Source organism: Rhipicephalus sanguineus, chromosome 11 (genome assembly GCF_013339695.2).
Source record: "Rhipicephalus sanguineus isolate Rsan-2018 chromosome 11, BIME_Rsan_1.4, whole genome shotgun sequence".
Taxonomy (NCBI): domain Eukaryota; kingdom Metazoa; phylum Arthropoda; class Arachnida; order Ixodida; family Ixodidae; genus Rhipicephalus; species Rhipicephalus sanguineus.
The window spans coordinates 60,707,644-60,730,814 of record NC_051186.1 but is presented as its reverse complement, the minus strand read 5'-3'; the positions used below and the strand labels follow the sequence as shown (position 1 = coordinate 60,730,814).

General features: G+C 44.0%; 1 protein-coding gene across 1 annotated transcript; it reads left to right on the top strand.

The window, feature by feature from the left end:
* The first annotated feature begins 3,804 nt into the window (after positions 1-3,804).
* On the top strand, positions 3,805-19,926 carry LOC119373486 (papilin-like). The gene is made up of 7 exons (XM_037643520.2): positions 3,805-3,888; positions 5,907-6,086; positions 8,284-8,469; positions 9,171-9,353; positions 10,970-11,152; positions 14,194-14,373; positions 19,723-19,926. The coding sequence occupies exons 1-7, from the start codon at positions 3,834-3,836 to the stop codon at positions 19,806-19,808; spliced, it is 1,053 nt and encodes a 350-aa protein (XP_037499448.1). The 5' UTR covers positions 3,805-3,833; the 3' UTR covers positions 19,809-19,926.
* The last annotated feature ends 3,245 nt before the right edge of the window (positions 19,927-23,171 follow it).

The following is a 23,171-nucleotide window of genomic DNA, read 5'->3' as shown; positions in this document are numbered from 1 at the left end:
AAATATTAGAATAACAACTCTGAAACGCATACAGAAATAGTCATAACAAAGCAATGTATGAGCGAATGAACCTAAGTAATCATTACAGAAATCACCCAACCTTCATGAACAGCACAAAGGCTGACAAGGATAAAAAAAAGAAGATGGCTTTCTTCCACAAGCCATGTTTGGAAAATGCGTGAGGGACCATGTGACTTTTTGGTTTTGTTATGACGCGCGTAAGCAGTATACACACTGCGCGCACCTCATAGCACAGCGAATTCAAAGCTCGCTCCAACATATACTGGCGAACTGATTGAACAACGAACTAGATGGGCCACCAAGGTGCCCTCACTTCCAGATTTCTGACTTCCGGGTCTCTGATGTGTTATTTCCTTGCTGCACTACATTTCTGGCTCTAATTGCCGCATTGCGCTTTCAAACAGGAGTGACGAACCCTTCAAGCTCATCCGGTCGTGGAGGCTTAGCAGCTGCGTTGTGCTGAGAAGCTCGAGGACTCACGTTCTTATCGTGGTCACAGCGGCCGCATCTCGGTAGGCTACAATGCAAACCCAACTGAAAAAGAACAGCATGGGTCTACAACAGTACCCGTCTACTATGGCGGAGGTCAACGCTAAACAACACCATGTGGTCAAAATGAATCCAGAGTCCCGCAATATGCCCTGCACCCTAATTATTTACTAGTCTTATTTCACATGAACCCGTAAATCATTTGAATTATTAAGATATACAAAGCAGTTTCAACATAAAACTATTGCTTACTTTTAAATGTATGTTTACGCAACCTCGTGGTAACAAGATATCGCAAGGCATCTAGATACTCGAAAATATAGAATAACTTGTGACAGGGAAGTAGGCAAGGGGGAGGCAGCCTCCCCACGAAATTCGTCCAGCCCGGGCAACGTTTTTGTCTTTTTGCCATAGAAAGACTTTCTGTCGAACAATTAGGCCTTGCCCCCCCCCCCCCCCCCGCCCCGCCCCCCGAATGAAAATCCTGGCTACGTGCCTGACTTGTGATATTTTGTCTGACACGACACCGTATGCTCCATAAACCTCTGTAATCATACAACCTTCGATTAGACAGCTGTAAATTGAATCTGCTTTTTGTGTTATTTTAGGATGCCGTTGGCGCTTCTCTGGAATTCACGCACATGTTTGAGTGTTTTATGGTGTTGGAGATATTTATCACTTCAAAAATTATTTTGAAGATAGCTTCAACATAACCCTTCAAAATGACCTGAGAGGGAATTTGATGGAATAAGAGGTGTGGTTCAGTTAATGCTTGCGTTGAAACGGGCTGTCAATCTTTTGGGAGGTCTATTTGCTGCGGCAGCTGACACTTGGTTCTATTTTTGTCCATTTCTCAGATCACTCACCCGGCACACATTCATCAAACCGCCCATGGCGAAGCACGAATGAACTACCTCAAGGAAAAGACGCAGGATAGCATGGGCCCTAATTTCGTGGCATATTCAAGCTGTATTCCAGAGAACCTCTCATTAATTGGAATCACAAATTAAACGAAAGATTGGTTGAGAAATTACAATTAGGATACTATGTCCGTTTGTTCATACGGCTTAATTTAAAACATTTTGCTCTCTTTTTATTGACAATTTATCTCATGCTGACAGGGCACTATCCAACGGCAAGCTTGTTCAACGACATGTAGGCCTACTGCTGTCTGAAGCCTGTCCGTATTTTTTTTTTTTTACTGACCTTGCGTCACCACAAGGACCACGGATTAACGGAGGAAGTATTTCATTCATTTCTCAAGAGCCACGACTGGTTTGATCAACTCTGGGATGTCCAGAAGGCCCACGATACGGCGGTCAGGCTTGGCCTCCCTGTCCCTACGTGGGATCGGCCCGCAGTCTTGCCCCTATTAAGACGGGCGGAAGATTCTTCCAGACCGGAATAAAGGTTACTACGTACCTACTTACTGACCATGCGTACAAGACAATAGAGGCCAGTATTCGAAACTCCGCTTCACATTCTAGCAAGGCTTTGCCAAAGCAGAAACAATGCAAATACAAATATCGCCTCTCTCGTTCTTCCTGGTTGCCAGCAAATCCGGAGAGGCCACCGAATGACGAATGTGAGTACGTTTATGTGTATTTATTTTTATTGCGATAGCAATTATATGGACCGTCTCGGTTGGCTTTTGCCGCCGCCGTCATGCACCATATATGTGTAAGTATGCATATATATATAAAAGTCCCGTTTTTATATATAGGTTTATAAAAGGTTATATATGTATATATATATATATAAAAGTACTGCGATACTTTATGCGGATGACACTAATCCACTGATATCAGCCCGGAGTGAAAGTTTGTTAATTAAAAAAGTTAATGCTGAACTTTGCAACCTTCATCGCTGGTGCACAACTAATGCCGTCACACTCAATCCTACAAAGACTGTATTCATACTTTTTCACTCTGAAAGACGGGAAATCTTAGTGCATAATGACATAATCTATAACAACTATTTCATACAGCATGCGGATCACACAAAATTCCTAGGAGTTGTCTCAGATTCCCACCTTAAATTTCATTTACACGCACGAAACGTTGTTCAAAACCCTCATACGGACTGTATGTTCTTTGTAAATGTAGACACTTTTTTCCAAGAGAAATACTAATTAATCTTTATTATGCATTCATTCACTCACACATAAACTACTGCATTGCTATATGGGGTTGCACGTACCAATGTCACCTTAAATCCGTAGAGATTATCCAGAAAAGAGCTCTTCGCATAATAATGCCTAATGATATTCATATCAGAGCCCGTCGCGCCATCTCGCCAGTGATAACGAAAACACTGTAACACAGATCTCTGATACAGGCGACCACGACCTGTAGACGCGGGCGCTCGTCGCAACAGCGACGACCTCTCAAGCCCGCTCTTCTACGCTCTTCGAGCCCGTCGCGTCATCTTGCTAGTGATAACGAAAACACTGTAACACAGATCTCTGAGTACAGCCACCCGCAAATGGTGTATATAAATAGCTCGCCGTTAGCATTGCGAAGAACTTGCCGTCCGTGGCCGAATCGTTTCGCGCTGCGCGCTGCGGAACGAGCGGTCGTGAGTTCGATTTTCGCTGACGGAACTTTTTCTTCTGGTTTTTTTCTTTGCCCACTGTTAGTCTTTATATTTTACAACGTCATATCCGTGACGGAAATACGTCAGCGGAGCCGTGGTGGACCCCGGCATAAAACACTTTCGTGTTAAAATGTGACTGCTCTGCAACAGCGGCTTTCTTACTGGACTTCGTCTTATGACATCGGATACAGACAACGCCGCTACTAGCGACAGCCGCGAGACAAATGGTCTTGAGATAATAATATTCAGTTTGCTTGACACTATTTCGAAGTTGTAGCATACAGAAGCTAGAGTGTTTTTTTTTTCCTCTACCTTCCCAGTGATTTCTACAATGATCCCGCATAACCAACTCACGTACTCGTCAGCCGACTTATAGAAAGTGGTTCCTTTGTTTCAAAAGACTCTGGACCGTGCCTCAGATGCGTAGGAATACAATGATTTAAGCGGAGAGAGTGCAAAACTAGGATATACAATGCCGGTACGTCCAGGATTTCAAGACAGGTCAGGTGAGCCCATCGCAGCACAGACCGCGCACAATTACTAATTTGTAATATAAAATGCATCAGCTGCAATGGGTCATATTATTACGGCTTTCTTGCAAGAACACCTGCAAGGTCGTATTCAACTTGGTTTAAGAAAACAACAGCTGCGGACCTAGTTTGCGCTTAGTAAAAAACCTAGGCCTTGAAGTGCGTTGTGTTCATATGTGAGAAGTAAGACTCCTGACCATGGCACTTCTACATAGCGCCTTTCTGTTTCTTGTTACCATTACCTACGCCTATGGTATGTTGTCCGATGTTTTACGCGAAACAAAGTAATCATGCGCCGTGTAAAAGTTGGGTTTAATCTAGAAAAAGTTTTATATGGCTGTATAATACCTAATGTTAATAGCAGTATCTGTAAAAAATTGTATGTGGTTTCTATTACATACACACTTTTGATCTCTATAGCATTGCTTAGGTTGATTCATTTGCCAATATGTTATTTATTTGTGCAGTATCATCCTACCTGAATTATTATCAGCTTGGTGTTTAGTTCTTTGGTTATGTCGACTAGTGGTCTTTCTGATGCTTTAAAAGGACCCCTACTATTTTTAAAGCCCCATTTTTTGTTGGCGGGTAATGTACATTATAGTTGCGGATACCTTTCCCAAAGACATAAATATCAGTATCACAATATTTAGAGCTTCATAGTCACGCATTTTAATCACTGCGTCGCTGCTTAGAGCATCGGCGCGTAGCGGCGCTCCCCAGAAGCATTTCTGCCAGAACTGACGTCGCCATGCGCTCAACAAAAAGTTGCAGATAATCACTTTACGATACCATGGCACATGCTCCATTCCTCTAGCGGATAGAAGTGAAACGCCTCTTGATCTCGGAGGCTTTCATTCTTGCGATGCCAGTTGTCCTGGCCCCTACAAAATTCCTACCAAAATGGCAGAGGGCAGCACAGGAGAACGTGAAAGGCGGGTTGTTTTCGTCTCCTTTTTATCTAAGGGGTGCCGCGCCATGTTGTTTGTTGCCATTGTAAGGGCAAGATCGATGCGTTGATTGGACCAGGCAACCCATGAAACGCCAACTTCTGCTACGTAAGCATCTCGAGCCCTGCGATTTGTTGCGTCTGACGTAGTGAGCGAGAGAAGTCAGAACAGGTGACCGTGAAATTCGCATTGGGAGTTGTAAAAAAAGTGATAAAAACGTGCGAAGACACACTTACCGAGGTAATAATGACCAGCACTGTACTCAGTGTCGCGCCAGCAACGTTGATGTAACCCTCGTCTTCTCTTTTATCTGAACAAGAGTAAGGTATACGCTTTTTACATGGCGCGACCTAACTAATTAAGGATTCATAATCACGGAAATTTGAAGACGTGCACATCTCACATGATGTTTCTGACTACGCGACCTTTAGGAGAATGAAGCGGCACTAGGCGACACCAGCCACATTTTTCCACTAAATAAACGCATAAACAGGCATGTTCAGTTTGAAGGCACGGGACCGCGATCTCCTTTCTGTACTCAACCATATCTGCCCGTAATACATGACGAGAGTAATGAGAATTAACAGACAATAATGCCAAGGAAAGTATAGGGGGTGTTATTTGTAGTAATTAGGATATAGATGTGAAGAAGTAGAGTGGACGAAAAGATAACTTGCCCCTGGCAGAGACCGAACCTGCGACCTTCGAATAACGCGTCCGATGCTCTACCACTGAGCTACGGCGGCGGTCATCCCCTCGTCCACGTTATGGGGTATATATGTGCATTTAAACCTAGGAGTGTTAGTCAGCGCCGATCGCAGCCATGGCGGCGATTGTGAAACACTCTCTTTTATGCCTGTTGGCGTCACGTAGCACGTGACGCCAACAGGCAGAAAAGAGTGTTCCACGAATCATGTCAAGCCACGAATCATGTCGTGGCTTGACATGATTCCCGAATCATGTGCCACGAATCATGTCAAGCAGCAAATTAACAGACAGACTCAATATGTTAATTCGATTCGTGTGTAGAGCGACACGTTTTCGTTCTGTAACAGATGCTTCTTGAATCCTACCGATTCAACGAAGCGCAATTGAACGCACGTGGCGGGGGTGTTCAGAGCGCGAAATTCACTTAGGAACAAAGTACAGAAGATACCATTGACTTCTAGCTGTAGAAGTGAGGCATTCTTCGCACAGTTGTGTGCTAGTTCGTCCTTTTTTTTCGTGTCACCTTTGCATTTTTATTGCACCAAACCGCTTCATTCATTCTGACCTTGCGGTCATTCTATTCACGTTAATCATATTTCTTTTTTTTTTTCAGGTGCTCCGCAAATGCCGCCAGCTTATTGCCTCGAGCGACCTATTAAAGGTGGATGCCGCGAAATAAATCAGTCATGGTATATAGATGCCAGTACCAAACAATGCGTCGCGCAACGCCAGGTGCTTTGCGGTGGAGGACAAGGTGGCTTCCAAACAAGGCAGTCGTGCATGGATTGCCAAAGTGAGTGAAGGTTTCGAGCAACTCATCTATGATTGCAAAAATGACCTTCAGGATTACGCAGCTTAATAGGCCTCGTCGCGCGCAACTAGAGCGTTGTCACATTCTGTGAAAGCCATTTGGGCTTTTTATACGACGCAGCAAGTACTTCAGCTACAAAGAAAAGTCTTTACTACTAGTACTGCTATGATACATTGAAAGCGTTGTTGAAGGCTACAAAACAGAGTTGAGTAGTCACGTTAGCTTTCGAAAAACCACATTATTTGTATAAGTAACTCTGCAAAGCGCTATTATGAACAAAAAAACTGCAAAAAGATGCCCTTTGTGGACATGCCGTCTATTCGCAATGCCGTTTACGCGCATTAATGCATCATGAAAGCAGTATTACAACGTTCTCCGTTTTGCTTGTACTTTGCAAGCAGTTTTTCGTACACAGCCGATGGCTCCTTGTACAGTTGTCATAAAGTGACATTCTTTTAAAAACTTGGATGAAGCTCGAGCTTTGCCGTCAAGAGCAAAACGCGGTAGCGTAATCGGGCCCAATCACACCACATTCAACAGTGCCGCAAGGAAAGGCGCGTTTGTGCGCGTAACATTTATCTCGTCAAACTATCCTAGAATGTCTGCTGTAAGTACAGTTGCGCAGTGCCCGCTACGCCATAATTCTCCCTTTTGCTAATTGGTGAAGCACCCATTACGCTTCCGTAAGGTTCCACGCTAACCTCCACATTTTGTAATGGGTGGGTAACTCTGAACGACCCACTCGTAGCGAAATTCACATGGTTTGACGCCTGGCGCTGTTCTACGCTTCTGCCACGCAATATTCCATGCGTTAAGGAGACTCCTCCCAGTACATGACATTCTTATAACGTTTTTTATACGAAGCAGGTTCAAGCGCTGGCGTGGCGCCGTGGTAGAACACGTACTTGCCACGCAGAAGGCCAGTGTTCAATTCTCACTCGGACCAAAGGTTTTTTATTAGTTATCCATTTGCATCTATCTCGAATTCTCGCTAACAGACAACGCTGAATTTTATCTCAGAACCGACGACGACGCTGCCCACACCGGAATTTCTGCGAAAGAAGCTCTTTAACGCTGCAGCGCTAAAATTTATCTTAGTTGCACCAAATTTTCGCATTACGCCTGAAGTTAGGGCATCGATTTTCCCCATTTAATTCTCGTGCACGTACGACTACTGCTAACAGATTATTATTATTATTATTGTGCTTATTAGTATAGGTCGTAGTTGTGGCAATATAGTAGTAATAATAATAATAGTAGTATTACTAGTATTGGAATAATAACAAAAATGGCTAATCATAAAATGTGCAGGGAGCTGGTTGGCAACTACTACCGATCACGAAAACTGTCACAACATCCTTTTAGAAAGTATGCTCTAGCAATAGATGTTCACGGCAGATGCAAGGAAAAGTGCGGCAAAAATAGCAAGACGACCTTGCGACAATTTTGACAAGCGAGTGAGTTGACAATGCAATCTGCAGCTTGAGTCATCCGCCTGTACATATTTTAAAAATATGTTTTCTAAGCTGAATCAAGCTCGACGGTGATGATTTCACGGGAACATAAAGTGAAAGACAAAGATAAAAGGGCGCCAGATCAGAAAAGGCAATATATATACATATCCCTACTGAAAGCGTTCCGTATGCCAGTACCATAATTCCATATGTTTCGCATGGAATCCATATGTTTTCCGTATATTTTCCATATATTTTCCGTACATTTCCGTAAGAATCATACGGAAACATACGGAATTATGGTACTAACTTACGGAACGTTTTCAGTAGGGATATATATATATATATATATATATATATTCTATAACCCACCAACCCAAGTGTTTCGGAAATACATCCTCTCTGCTTACGCTTTTAGGTCTCCTAGTGACCGGGGTTCCTGCAAACCCTCACTGGTGTTCTGGTGTTCTGTCCATCATGCAAACTCATTAAGCATGTGAACCTGACTCATGAATTTACGGGGCATAGTTCCTTGCATCTTCTAGATATTTGCTCAAGGCGCTTTGTTCGGCTAATTCAACAGTCTCATGGATCTTCTAGATAGCCCTCCTCTGCTAAACAGCGATTAGCAATCACGTGCATCATAACTCTAGAGAGCCTATCGCATTGCGCCTGCACTGGTGTCATTTTCTCACAAATTTATTAAAAACATGAAACTTTTCCAGACAATTCCGCGAAAAAGGGCCCAAGTGCGTGCCCTCCCAATTCCTTCCTCGGTGGTTGCCAACCAAGAATGCACCGTTGGTTCTACGACTCTGACTACAAGACCTGTCGGGCGTTTCAACACGGAGAATGTAGCAGAGGGCGCAACCACTTTGTAACTGAATATCAGTGTAGAGAAATGTGCGTGCGTAAGTAGAACTTTTACTTGGTTCCTACCCAGGCCACGTACAAAAAATACCTAACTTTCCTAAATACAATGATCTTCAACACTGCATGAAACACAACAAAAGTGTGCTCATTTTACAATGCCGCAGGGGACTACTGAGGACGCGACGGGGCTACAATTCAAAAGCGATATAAGAAATTTTAATTTCGTGTATCGTGTATAAAGAACAAATGAAAATAACTGCATTCGAAGTATTGACCAAGATGCCCCTCTTATTTAACTGCTGCATTTCCGTTGTGGGCTGAGCCTACCTCTTCATAAGTACGATGTTTATTGTTAACGAAATAACTTTCGTGCAATCGTTTTCGCTGGCATTGCAGGTGACCAGCAGATGAGTTTCATCAGAATTCACGTGCGATTCGCTCAGTGGCGGCTGCCAGTTCTACCCAGAAAGAATGTAATGTTAACCTTGACTTGTTCGAAAGAGCAGTGGTGGTGAGGAAATAACGTGAAATGTCAATGTTATAAATATCGAATAGGAATCGCTGCGGTTCAAGCAATCGAAACGGCCTTTCTTGTAGCCTTCTGCGAAACTACGGCCGTGGTTCGTAAGACAATCGGGCTCGTGGTGACGAAAGCGAATGTATGATAACGAGCCGGGATTATTATTCCACGTCTTGGCATCTCATGGCCACTGTCATATATTGCTCTTTTTTTTTTCAGCTGGTGTACTGAAACCACCAGACAGATGTCAGAAGCCGCTGGTTCGAGGCCAATGCCAGCAATTACATCGCTTTTGGCATTATAATTTCAACAAGAACGATTGCTTCAAATACAAGCCAGGTCTTTGCGGTGTCGGGAATAACATGTTCGTGACAAAAGAAACCTGTTTGAATGCGTGCCAAAGTGAGTACATGATTCCTATCAATTCAACAGGAATGACACACAACGAGTGCTGTCATTCGCAAAGTCAAGTTTCATTACTGGAGTCATCACGCACACATCCAAAAGAATTCACATTCTATTAAGGATTTTGTGACTGCTGTTCGGCACGGCAACACACGTATTGTAAAGTATTAATGCCGGTGTATGAGACTACAGTCGAAAATTTTGAAACACTAGCTTGTAAATGCTTACACATGAAACTTCAACATTATCGCAAGAAACGACTTTCGCGAACGAATAAAAATGCCCAGAAGATCTTGGCAAACATAAGTGCATGTTGTGTTTCTTACGGCATTAGGAAGACTGACGTTAACGCAGCAGAGCCTTCCCTCTACTTCCTTAATCGTTTATTTCAGCCGCCTAGCACACTCTAAGAAAAAAAAGAATATGTGTGACTCCTTTCGGAGAGTCTTCAGTAGTCACGTACATGACTCTTTAAAGAGGCATGTCAACTCTTTTTCGAGATTATACTCTCTTCATAGAGTCGTGTGCCCCACAAGAGAGTTAACTTGTCACGATAGTCATATACGTGGCTAGTCAGGACTCCCCGAAAGCAGTCGCACACACTCTTTTTTTTTCTTAGCGTGTGGTGCATTCGTTTACGCAATCCGCACCAATATAGACGATAGAAAGTATGCTTATCGCGTGTTACTTTTACACATTTGAATTGCAAAGCCCGTGTAGCCGAAATACTGGTGTAGGCGTCGGTATTCGGTGCCGTTGGTTGTGAGCGAAAAATCACCACAAATGCAAAAAATTGAAATTGTGGGTTCGACCCAGAATCGAACCCAAGCATACTGCATGACAGTCACCTGTTCTAAAGCAGAGCCACGCAAGTGCTTGCGATTGCTTCGAAAAAAAGAGAACCTATACAGGCTTTATGTCGCGTGAGCTAACATGTTAACCGACGCAGTATTGCTTGGCAGGCCCGCACCAGCCGTCACACCATGTGAATCACGAGAGAGTGGTTTAGACGCACACCAATTTAAAAGCACTCAGGCGTAACTGATCGTCGTCATCAGCCGTGGTATCAACAAAGTCTGAAGCAACGAAGGTGCGCGTATTGCCTTAAGGACGAGTATTAGATACTTCGATAATTCGCAACATAATGAATTACGGCGTAGTGGGCACTTCGCAACTGTACTTACATTGTGCATTCTATAGGAGTGTTTAAAACGGCCAGTGTTATGCGCACACAATTTCCTTTCCTCGCGGATTGGTTGGGGTGGCCTCCCAGAAGCGCCACATGGCAAGCGAATGAAAAGGCGATGCGAATGGGGCCCGAATATGCTATGACGTTGCACTCTAAAAGGTGAAGCTTAAGCGGCCTTCAACCTTTTATTGATAGTTTTCCTGCACATCAGACTTGTAGTAGTCAAATAGTGTTAGTGCTATTTGGGGGCGTTCTTGGTTTGCGTAGAAGGTACTCGAACTGCAATGAGAATTTTCTTAAAAGAGGATGTTCGGGCTGCAAGAGCTTATATAATGTGGGATATGTCATCGTGTGCTCTGTACAGTATTGTGAGGAGCCCTGATAGTTATGTTTGAAAATCTAATGCAACTTAATACTTTTCCAGAGCCTCCTGGACAAAAAACACCTGGATGCTTAGCTACACCACGCTTTGGCAGCTGCCAATCTAACAGGCTCGCATGGTTTTTCGATTATAAAGTCGGGCGCTGCAGGATGTTCAGGAACGGAGATTGCGGCACAGGTGGAAACTATTTCGCAAGCGAACGGAAGTGCAAGCAAGAGTGTCTTAGTAAGTATAAATGTCATTCGTGGTTGATCCTAAACAAACGACATTCAATATTCAAGAAATCCTTCCTTAGAGGTTTCCTTGAATATTGAAACACTGAATATTCAAGCACTGAATTTAAAGCACTGATTTTTGGAATTACGTACAGCATCCAAACAGTTATTCATGCTAGACCACAAGATAACCGACACACCTGTGCGCACTCTTGAAGGTTTAGTTACACGTCATTTAGAAACGTTAACTTCATTGAATGCGGTTTACGAGAAAAATTCAACATGAGATGAAGGAAACGCTAATGAATAGGCGAGACAGTAACATTTCAGACTGATTATCTGACAGTGTATTCCTTCGTAACGAGATAAAGCCACAATAAGGAGAGCAGCATGGCAATGGCGACCACGATGCTTCTGTCCTCTTCAGGCTAACTGACCACAGCTACCGTCATCATCGTCAACATATTTTATGTTAGCTACAGGACGAAAGTCTATCTCCCAATTCATCGCCAATTGGCTCTGTCCTGTGAGAACGGATTCCATTTTATGCTTGCAAAGTTCTCAGTTCCCGCATCCCGTCTAACTGTCTGCCGTCTTCGTTACGTTTCCTATCTTTTGGTATCCGTTTCGTGGCCATACGTGAATGGTTGTTCGTTTGGTTCCTAGATGAATGTCTCAACGAACCGCGGAGGATCGGCCATGAATTGTGCGGCAGTACAATTTGTGAAAAAAAGAAAAAAGAATATCCTTCAAAGATAATTTGTAGGCAAGCGAAAATGCTAGTGGTGTTAATGGCTCTTATATTCAATGCTAACGAAAAACATCCACTTTTAGCTGCGGAGCAGTTTAAGCTTGGGGAAATTCCGGCGTGGAACGAAAACCTTGAGCGGGTATGCGCCACTGAAGGCTTGTATGTGCCAAGCAGCTCGTATCATATGCACATAGGTCGGCAAACTTGTACCATGCACATAGGTCGTACCATGCACAAGCTCGTACCATGCACAAGCTCGTACCATGCTCCCATGCATAGTATAGTATAGCAAGGACTGGGAAAAAGAAGAGGGTGAGAAGGAAGGACATGAGAAGGGGAGAATATAACGTACAATATAGCCTTGTATAGTATAGTTTAGCAAGGGAATGAGAAATAGAGGTGACAGTGAGGAGGACTCATGTTAGGGTGAGAAGGAGGGAAAGGAGGAGGTGATAGAATGCACCATAGCACAACCATGTACAGTTATCATAGCAAAATGTAGAAAAGAGAAGCGAGGCTGAGGAGGAATACTCTGAGGATTAGGAGGAAAGAGGGCAATACAGAAAGAGATAAAGGAAAGGATAAAGATGAAAGATACACTAAATAAGAAGATGTAGACAAAGATAGAGAACGAAAGAAGCGTGTACTAAATAAGGAAGAAGAAGATGATGATGAAAAAAAAACTCAATATGCGTTCGTCATCTGGCAGCCCTTGCGTGTCAGCTTTACTGTTCGCTGAGATTGCACAGGCGTGGAACTGGCTATAATTTTTCTCATTTAATTTCAGCTAGGATGTCGGCTACGCTTGCTTGTTCTCTGATCCACTTTTCCTTGTGTCTTATAGCTACGCCTCTCATTTTCCGTTCCATAGAGCACTGCCCGTTTCTTTACTTCTTCTCGAGTTTCTGTGTTAATTCCTCATGTTTCTGCATTGTATTTTATAATTGCCAGTATACAATAACTGTACACTTTAAGCTTTAGCGACAACGCCAAGTTGTCCAAAATCATAGGCGTGTCTACCGTATGCGCACCATCGCATATTAAACTTGACCCTTACGCAAATTTTCTTTACGAATGTGGCACCCTCTGTTTGTAAGTGACGCATATATGTACGATTACTCTTGTATGGATTCTAAGGTCCAGTTCCCTATCGCGAACTCCTGTTCTTTCGCCAGACCTCCAAGCATTATATTTGTATTTTGCATTTTTTTTGCTTCAACGCTTTCTGGATTTCGGGACGTCAGTCATTTCTTTCTAGTTTAACGTCATCTTTCCCGAAAACCACACTTTAATCGACAAACCATGAGTCACTCAGATATTATCCTTTAATCAGTATTCTTATTTCCTCACAGTGTATTCGTCTGAATGGCTCTTCTAAACAAGCAGTGAATAACACTGAAGAAATTGTATCTTTATCGAGGCTCTCTTTGGCACTCACAGTATGCCTACATTTCTTCGAGAGAAGCAGCGTAGCTCCTGTGGAATATTTGTGCACTCTGGCTAAGGTATTGATGTATATATCATGTGCTCCGTGACCACTCGATGCCCATAAAGGTACTGGTATCTAGTGAGTCTAACGCCATTCGAAGTAGTAAGCCTAGCTTACGTTTAACAAAGCTCTCATAATACACAACCAGTTCGTATAAATATTAGGAGCGTTTAGGAGCGAAGCTTCTGGGTTCGGGGTTCAGCGACGAAACGTTGTTTTTTGAGCACTTTAATTCATTTCAATTTATGTCATAATTAGCACACTATAGTTGAAAAACAGCAACAAAGTAATTCCCCGTAAGCTTTACTTGGCGTAATGGTCTGTTGGATATGTTGTGTTAGAATATTATTTTCGGTCATCCATTTGCCTGGCATATCAATGTACGCATGACATACCATAAATTCCATGGCATATGTCGCATTACATGTATCGGATTTACTTGTATAAAACTAACACTAGTTTGTCCACTACCGGCTAATGTTGTGTAAGGGTTCCTAGTGTTTGCGAAGTATTGGTTAGCCCTCGCTTATGTTCCCACTGCTGAAGTGATGAGTTGGATCAGCCAGAATTTTTGCCACTGAAATTACTATATTAGAAAAACAAATAATTTCTAAGGAACGAACGTCATTCAACCATAGATGGCGCGCTGTACATTAGCTGCTCGGATTTCATCCTCCTAAAGTTAGTACGTAACAATTAGAGTTTACACGCAATATCGCTTATGCTGTTTCTCTGATGTATTATGCTGTTTCTCTGATGTTCGTAACGGCATGATTTAGCAATAAAATGGTCTCGTGTATTTGATTTTCAGGAATAGGCGATCCACAACTCGTCTGCAGTGCCAAGCCAATATCAGCATACTGTATGGGATATGGCACGCACTGGTATTTCGACGAAACCAAGAACAACTGCTACCGCTTCAGCGGCGGCTGGTGTGGGAAAAATGCAAACGGATTTAAATCATATTCTGCCTGCATGAATTATTGTAGCGGTAAGTATGGTGTGTTACTTTATGTTTAACTAAGGAACGCGTGTTTCCACACACACACACACACACACACACACACACACACACACACACACACACACACACACACACACACACACACACACACGTACACACACACATTCGATATTGTTTATCCAGCTTATCGTACTACATATCTATTCATTTCTGGGGCTTAGAAAAAATGTGTTGGCAGCTCACCTAAGCGATATCATGTCTTCGAGCTCAACATAATCATCATCATCATGCTTGTTATTCTTATTCTTGATATTGTTATAAAATTTCAATCTCTTCATGTAGTGATTGCCAGTCTTTGTCGTATACCCATAAACATATGAAAAGATGTGCAAATACCTAACTTATAGGAATAAGTAGAAAATCATGAAGGCACGCGTTTAATTTAAGGTCAGAAGGCAATATAGCAACTGTCGTAAAATCTCCAGCAGCGTCGTATAAAATATACAAATGGTGTTTTGTGTACAGCTACTCGTGGGGGAACTGAGCGAACGCGTCAGGTCTGTTATAGTTTATTCAGTGAGTCCGGGCCATAACTATTCATCTAATCATGTGACCATTATTGACGGCGAAATAACTGCTCAGGTGCTTCATACGCAGTTTCATATTGCCTCGAGCGCGGACTAAACAGCGCGTGGCCGCGATAGCGGCCAGTAGCGCGTGACGCAGACCCTGCCAACCGGCCATTGAGCGTTAGATTAGTTTACCGCGCCCGAAGGGCGCAGAGGGCCTTCACTGAGCAACGGGAAAATAATGTAGTCACCTTTGAGGAAAATCATCGATGTCTATAGCGTTTAAACGTTCCTAGAAGCCAGGCAAAGCGCCTCAGTGACACGGGCATACCACGGACTTCTGCGACACCAAACAGAACCCTGCCGGGAAAAGTTCCTCCGGCAAAATAACGAAGTGGTTTTCGGGGCTATGTCTAAAAAAACACGGTTGATCCCTCCGTCATAGGAATCGGAATAACACGAAAGTAAAGCATGCCCTTACAGAAGGAACTGAATGCTTACTGTATATTGATATAAGAGAGTTTGCACTTTGTATATTGATGTCTGGCAGCTAATGACGCCGTTTAACGTGTATGCACCCACTTTTATGATTGGTGGTACATCTCCATCCCGACGACTAACGTCCATGTTAAATTATTAAACAAACCCTTGTGGTAGCTGTAGCAGTTAAAGGCGAAAGCATAATCAGAGAACGAGGTGTGATAGCCAGAAGAGCGTCGCATATTGGACGCAGAACTCGGTCGCCATCCCGCGGCATGTTAAAATGTGATTGAACACCACGGCCGGACTAGAGGGAAACGCAAAGCGCGTCGTGCCGCCCCGGTAGCCCGGCCGCGATTTTTCTCGGGGCGAGCGCGTGAGCATGGAACGCGCTGTTACAGCCAGGTGAGGCAGGCGCGTGTCGCAGAGCTATTTTTGGTTTGTATTAGCGTGATGCTTAGCGAGGCCGACGCTTTTACGACGCTTGGCCAAAGGTCGCCACCTCGCGGTGTGTCAAGGCATTGACAAAATTCAACTTCTATTGAAAACGCGCCGAATGGGACGGACGCGTAAATGCGTTGCAGGTGATAGTCGTGGAGGCCACAGCAGTGACGAATTACTTTACCTTACCACTCCCAGAGGTCAACACAACCCAGGCGACCGGGAGAGTGGTAGATATAAAAGGCGCGTTCGTAAAACCTCCAGAGTCTGTGACCGTGGCGCAGTGGATAGCGTGCCCGGCATCTATTGTTGTGGACCGAGCGGTCGTGGGTTCGATGCCCGTTGACGGTACCTTTTTTTCTTTGCCATCTGATTGTGTATATTTTTTCGACGTCATTTCCGTGACGGAAATACGTCACTGAAGTCTTGGTGGACCCCGGCATAAAACACTTTCGTGTTAAAAAACGTCAGGCCTGCGCTCAAACCGCAGCACAGTCACAGCGAAAGCTGGAAGAGCGGCGTTTCTAGAGCGCGTTAAGTTCTCTTGGGGCTACAATACAAGTACACTAGAAAGGTACCCACTACGCCATAAATCACAATTTTTGTGAAGTTGGGAAGCACCTACTAAGCCATTATTCGTCATTCTGCGGCGAAGCGAGACACCAGCTACACGTCTGTAAGGCATTATGTGCACTTTGTTGACGCGACGACTGATGACGATGAAGAATTATGGCTCAGCCCTTTGTAATGGCTTGGAAGCTTTAAACGGCCCACCACTTATGTAATTTGCATTGGGTGTATAACATACGTTGACGTGGGAGAGAGACGGGGGCGGGCGAAGAACTTTACTGAGACCCCGAGGAAGTGGATCATGCGCTTATGGGCTTCCTTGGCAACCAATACAAGTGCACTTGCGGGGAACCCACTACGCTATAAATCATTGTAATTTTTGAGAAGTAGGGCAGCAGGCACTGTGCCATTTTTCGTCATTCTACCGAAAGCGTTGGCACCTGCTAAACGCATGTAAGGCATTATGCGCACTTTGTTGATGCTGTGCCTGATGACGATGAAGAATTATGGCAGAGCCCTTTGTAATGGGTTGGAAGCATTCAACAACCTATACGTTGCGCAATTCGCGTTGTGCGACGCTTGGTGCTTATTTCACTCTTCTACCACGCTATATTGCATGTGCTAATGTGGTTCCTTCCCGACATGAAGCCTGTATAGGACCTTTTTGCAAAGCAGTTTCAAGCACCGGCATGGCTCAGAGGTTGAATACTGGGCTCCCACGCAGAGGGCCCAGGTTCGAACCTCGTTCCATCCTGGAATTTTTTTCTTATTTCGTTTTTTTTTTCTTATTTCGAGCGATACTGGTTACGGACACCGGCGGCGGCGGCGGCGGCGGCGGACAACTACGGCGCCAAAAACGGCCGGTGAAATGATCTCATAACAGCTTTCGCTGTAAAAGAAGCGCGGTGAGCAGACTTTGATAGGGAGTGCTGAAGGAAACACGTGGTGATTGGTTGGTTTGCGGGTTTTAACATCCCGAAGCGACTTAGGCTATTAGTGATGCCGTAAATCAGGACTGCGGATGATTCAACCACCTTGGGTTGTTTAACGCACACCGAAATAGCACAGTCCACGTGCCTCTACATTTCGCCTACATCGAAATGCGATCTAAGCCGCTACTTTCAGGCTAGAAGCCGAGCGCCGCATACCACCGGGCCACTGAGGCGGCTGTTTTACCAGGTTGCTATTGCACCACCATACATCGAGAAACACCTCAGGTTGTGCAAGTCTGTAGACCCTCCGTTGGAAGAAGAAAAGACCGGGTAACTCTTCAAGGGAGCTGCCAATGATGTATGTAAATTTCTTACAGCTAAATACACTATGGAGGTGGTAAAAGACGTCATCGATCACACATTGCGGTAGGTTTGAGACTCTCTAAGCAAGCAAGCGCATTACGACTCTGTTTGGTGGGAAATCACGAGCCAACAACAACGTCCATCAGAACGAGACTCCGACCGATGATTATGTTGACGACGTTGACCCTTCAATTTTCGATATTGCCTCTTTTTCCCTCGAACCAACACAAAGACAGCACTCTGACTCTTTTGCAAGCAAAAATTGGGGCTAGCTAGTTGTGCGGTGTATTACTCTAGTTTCAGCGCTCTTCCAAAGAGTCTAATCAGCCACCTTCGTTGTACAAAGTGACTTCTTAAACAGGCAGAATTATTGCGGCAGCGGCGCCGATTTCATTTTCGTCATCCGAGCACGTGTGCCGCATGATGTGCTTTAATACACGAAAAATAACCCTAAACCTGGACAGTTACTCGGTTTCGTAAATGTTACCGCCCACAAGGCAGTTTGTACTGATCGAAGATAAGGTGCAACACGAATATCTGCGTTGTCAGCTGTGGCCTGTCTATGTCATATGAGTGTTACCAGTGCCCTCTGGTCATCATGTCGCCGCACCCCCTAGTTTAACGTTTGAGATCGTTGTTGCTGAGCTGCTCGATCATTCAGAGTGATCAATGAAAAGCAACCAATGAATTATAATACGTCTCTACTGCCTTACACGCTATGCCATTAATGCGGAAATTCCTTCATCAACCGCGGCAGCAATTTCACAATTGATACTGTCGTGCGTCATTCTACGCCTTGGATGTTTCGTGCCATCATCAGTAATCACGGCTGGCACCTTGTGGCCGATGTCGTGGAGCAGCTGCACAATTTTTGCTACTTCGCAGTTTTTTCCTGCCACTCCGTAACACCCAAGAACTGATAGTCTCATCTAAAGGACAAGGATGAGTCTCACTAACATTCTTTCAATGTATGATGATTCTAAGCATCAAGAAATTAGACACTGTCTTGGCTTTCATAGCTTATCCGTTAAACATTGCTCATTATGAAGCCATCATGATAGTGTCCCTTCTACCTCCTCTATACGGCCGCATATAGGCAGCAGAGGTCTTGGTTATATCATTTTTGAACAGGACGAACCTTGTCTTGCAAGAGGCTCTGCCGCACGGAGGAAGCTCGGCGAATCGCCCACCTTCATACTTCCGCCTCACAAGAGTGTTATAAACCTCATTGGGACAAGAACCATCAACACTTATTGTATACTAAAGTTGACTTGAATCAGCTGTTTATTCTTGTCCGCAAGGTACTTGGATACCACAGGTTTCGGGACCGCTACACCGGCCCTCTTTTCGTCCTGACACGTCTGCGAAATGTCGCGTAAGTGCTATTGCGCCTCCTATCGACTGGAGGCCACTCTAACAAGACTGAAGTGTTTCCATGGAGCCTACCTTTAACGTTTTATCAACGGAAAAACGAGTAACTAACGCTACGGCCATCGTCTGTGGCGGGGCAATTTACACGATACGATGGACAGTCAGGAAGAAAAGGAAGACGACGTTCGCCTGAAGTTTGAGGTGGGGTGCTATTCTGGACATCGTCAACTTACACCGTGTTGTCAACTTCCGCCATTGGTCCACTCTGATTGGCCCAGAGAACCCCTACGGCCTCTCTTATTGGTTTCAAATGCCCCCATTACAAATTTGACACGATGGCGGAATTTTGCAGTGTCCAGGATTGCACCTCTGCTCAACACCTGTATACCTGTGGCAATCATCGGTCATCGCCTGTAATTAATGAAACCGCCTCATTTTAATCCTACGTTTTTATTTTAAAGAGAATCGAAATAAAAGAAGTCAAATCCATCTCCCCAAAATATATTCCTTGCGTTGGGCAGATGTCTCGAATTCTGAATAGGTCATTATGATGACAATGAAATGCTTACTCTTACATCGCCATTGTAATGCCGCTTCTTGTTTCCAGTTTACGGTTACTAACACGTAAACATACTCATTTTCGATTGCAGACCCAGAAGCACCAAGCTACCCACCACAATCCAAAAACAATGTGCCACCTGTTCAGCAACAGCAGCAAGTAAAGACGACAGGATAAGAAAAATTCAATGGGAAGACCTCACTATACATAAGCCACTGTACAACCGGCTTTTTTTGTCTTGCTTCCTTCAAGCCACCAGGCGTTCTAGTAAAGCCTGCAGTGCTTGAATGGGCAATGCGTCCCGAGTTGACCATTAGTACATGACATTCATTTTTTCTTGCAAACGGTAGATGCTCTGGATATGGGTACGTCTCGCTTAAAACATATATTGCACAAACATTACAATGGTCATCATTTTCTTTTTTTTTAGAATAGATTTCAACACTAAAGGATGATGGATAATGAAACAGGGGCTAGAAAGAAGTTCAGTCGATGAAGGAAACGGCGTCACAATTACACTTAAATTTAGAGGAGTAGCGTAAGTACAGCAAAAAGTAAATTTCAAAAGTTCGTAAACATATTGTAGTATCAAAACTAAATTCCTCGGTCAAAAACCTCAATGGGTCTTTATAGGATTCCAGTAATAGTGCTTCATGATCGTGCAACATATAAACCTCATTTTATTAGTGCTCTTGAAGAGCAAAATCGGCAAGTAAAGTCTGCTTCTAGCACGTGAAATGAAGTAATATTCAACACGGTATGAAACACCGGGCCGATTTCTCGTGCGGAGCAAAACTGTACTAACATATTTTATAGATATTGCACCAAAGAGTGCACCTATTCCGGATTCACTGCAGTAGCAAACTGATCGGGTCCAAATTCCGCTGGAATAAGAAAGTTATGCGAGAGCTTATAACTGAAAATGCGAGGGAGAAAACCTAGTTGGATTCATAGCAATGTCGAAGTAAGCCCTGAGAGCGTGCATGCTTGGCAAAGCCACTGAACCGGCGTGGAGCACGGGTCCCTCCCTCATTCAGGAGTCGGGGCTCCACTGCACTGGTGCTCACACGAGTGGTCCAAAGACGAAGTGGACGAAGTAGACACGAAGCTCGCGCGTTCACGTAATTTTCGCTTTCTTTGACCATATTGTTTGGACCTCACACGACCTTGAAACATAAAAATGTAAGGCTATCGCCCTGAGATGTATAGGCCTGTCCAGGCGATAGCGCAACGTCGAACTGGACTAATCTTGTTTACTTACCGGAGACTGCGACTATGGTAACCGATTTTTACGCAAATGCTTTTGTTGCGATTTGTCGGTCGAAGCGGTCGTACATGATCTGCCGTGCCGATAAGGCTGATAAGGCTTTGACATTAACAGTTCAGGCGATTCAGTTCTTTTCCAAGGTCGCCCCCTTGCGCCTTGTGTGTAAACATAGCAGGCTTTCTTTCACACATTGGTGGCTTGGTGAGAAAGCTGCGAATGAAATTTTCAGGACAAAATACATTTACATATAACAAACCATCTAGCGGGATAGGGTAGGACGAGCACTTGACTACAACATGGCTTCAGGAAAGGATTCTCAACAAAGGATCACAACCATGCGATCAACCGAGTAATTCAGAAGTTTGATGAATACAACAAACGCTTTCATGTGGCTTTTCTAGACTACCTAAAACCATTCGACTTAACTAAGTTAACTACTTAAAGGGATTCGAAAGGCATACCAGCAGTTTCGGAGGCAATACGTCACCAAAGAGTATACGCGAGGTATGTGAATACTACAAGCAGCTTCTGCGAAGATTTCACAATTAGCGTGCCTCTGTACATTGGAAGCGAAAAAATTGCGGTCGAGAAAGAGGTCGCGAAACCAGACACACTCTTCCCAAGTGTTTAACTGTATACTTATAAGTAGTGTTTATAGACTAGATAGGCAAGTTATAAAACAAAAGTAAATATTGACGGAGTATATCTCAACAATTTACAATTTGTGTATAAGATCACGCTCTTCATCAATGACGGCGAAAGGCAAAATATAACATCCAAAGAACATACCATCGTACTGCAGTAAATATAGAATAAGCTGATGATGATAATTATTACCTCAACCACTATTTCAATATGCTGCAACAAAGCATTTTAGAGCATAGCTCTTTGGCGCCTGTTTCAGGGTTCAACGTCGTCACTCATTGTCCCTCGCTCTAACAAAATGAACGAGCAGGGCGAAAGATTTGGCTAGCACGTCTCGACCAGCGCGACGCCCATCGTCTTTTGCCGAGGCCGGCAGAATTATATTCAAACCTTCGCCGCCGAAAAAGAAAATACAATGAAAAATATAGACAAATATATATAATGTAAAAATGAAGAAGCAGCAGAAAAAATAAAAATAAATACTGTCGGTAACTGCAGTTCGCGCTGTCGAAGCAGAAAATAGAGAAAAAATGGAAAAAAAATTCTAACAATATAATAATAATAGTAATGACAAAATAAAGAATCATTTAAATAAATATCACAAAATAAAAAGCCACAGTTTCGCCGAAAGGGCGAAGCAATGAATGCATTAGCAACAAACTGCAATGTTATATGAAGTGTGGCTGGCAGCTAACTATTTTAGATCCAATCTCGTGTAACTCTACAAAACGCTGGTGTAAGAGAATACGGCCGCTCCAGGGAGAGATGCTCTTTCCGCACAGTATCTTCGCGTCGAGAGCGCAACCTGTAGAAGGGTATACGAGCCGTCCACTGATGGCTGCCGAGATAACGCGCGCGCCAGCGGTCGCGACCGCACCCTTAGAATCAAAGTTCAAAGTTGCTGCTCAAGCGACCCCTCCCCCCCTCCTTACGTCTTTTCATGTTCGTTCAGGACGAACGGGGCGTTCCCTCTCTGCTTCTACTGCTGGCCTCCCGAGCGGGCTGAAGTTATCGCATGCGCCCTCCAAGTGACGAAAACAGGCCGGCTCGTTTGATCTCTCCTTCAGACGCGTTCGTCGCCCCCGCTCGCGTGCTTTTACCCGCTGTAGAACATACGATGCGCGGGGTGATGTTATCGATTTGGAGTTTATACGGGCCATGTTGGCGACGGCGACGACAAAAACCTGTCCACAGCAATAAAAATTAACATAGAGAGTGGCCTGTCACTAGTGTGCATACATGTCTCCCTCAACCTATTTGCATCAGTATATTGAGAAATGAAAACTAGTGCACAGCTGCTCTCAATTTGGCATTAGGGAGCGTTGAAATCTTCGGTAATTTTACAGCAGAGCTGCTATGGTCGAGGTTTGCCGTGTGTCGTAGATAGAAAATTATCATTGTCATGACCGAGCACGCGCTCTATGACCACTCAAGCATTCTATACAGATGTTAACTAGCGAAGCTGAAACGTTCCCACCAGCTCTGCTGTGACAAAGCCTTGCGCGACTTAGTGCAAGCAGCACTAATTATTTTTCACATTCTCAACACATATTGTGGTAATGAGAACCTAATTAAATACAATCTTGCCGATGGGCTATCTGCTGGTTGGTCTCTAATGAATCCCTCTT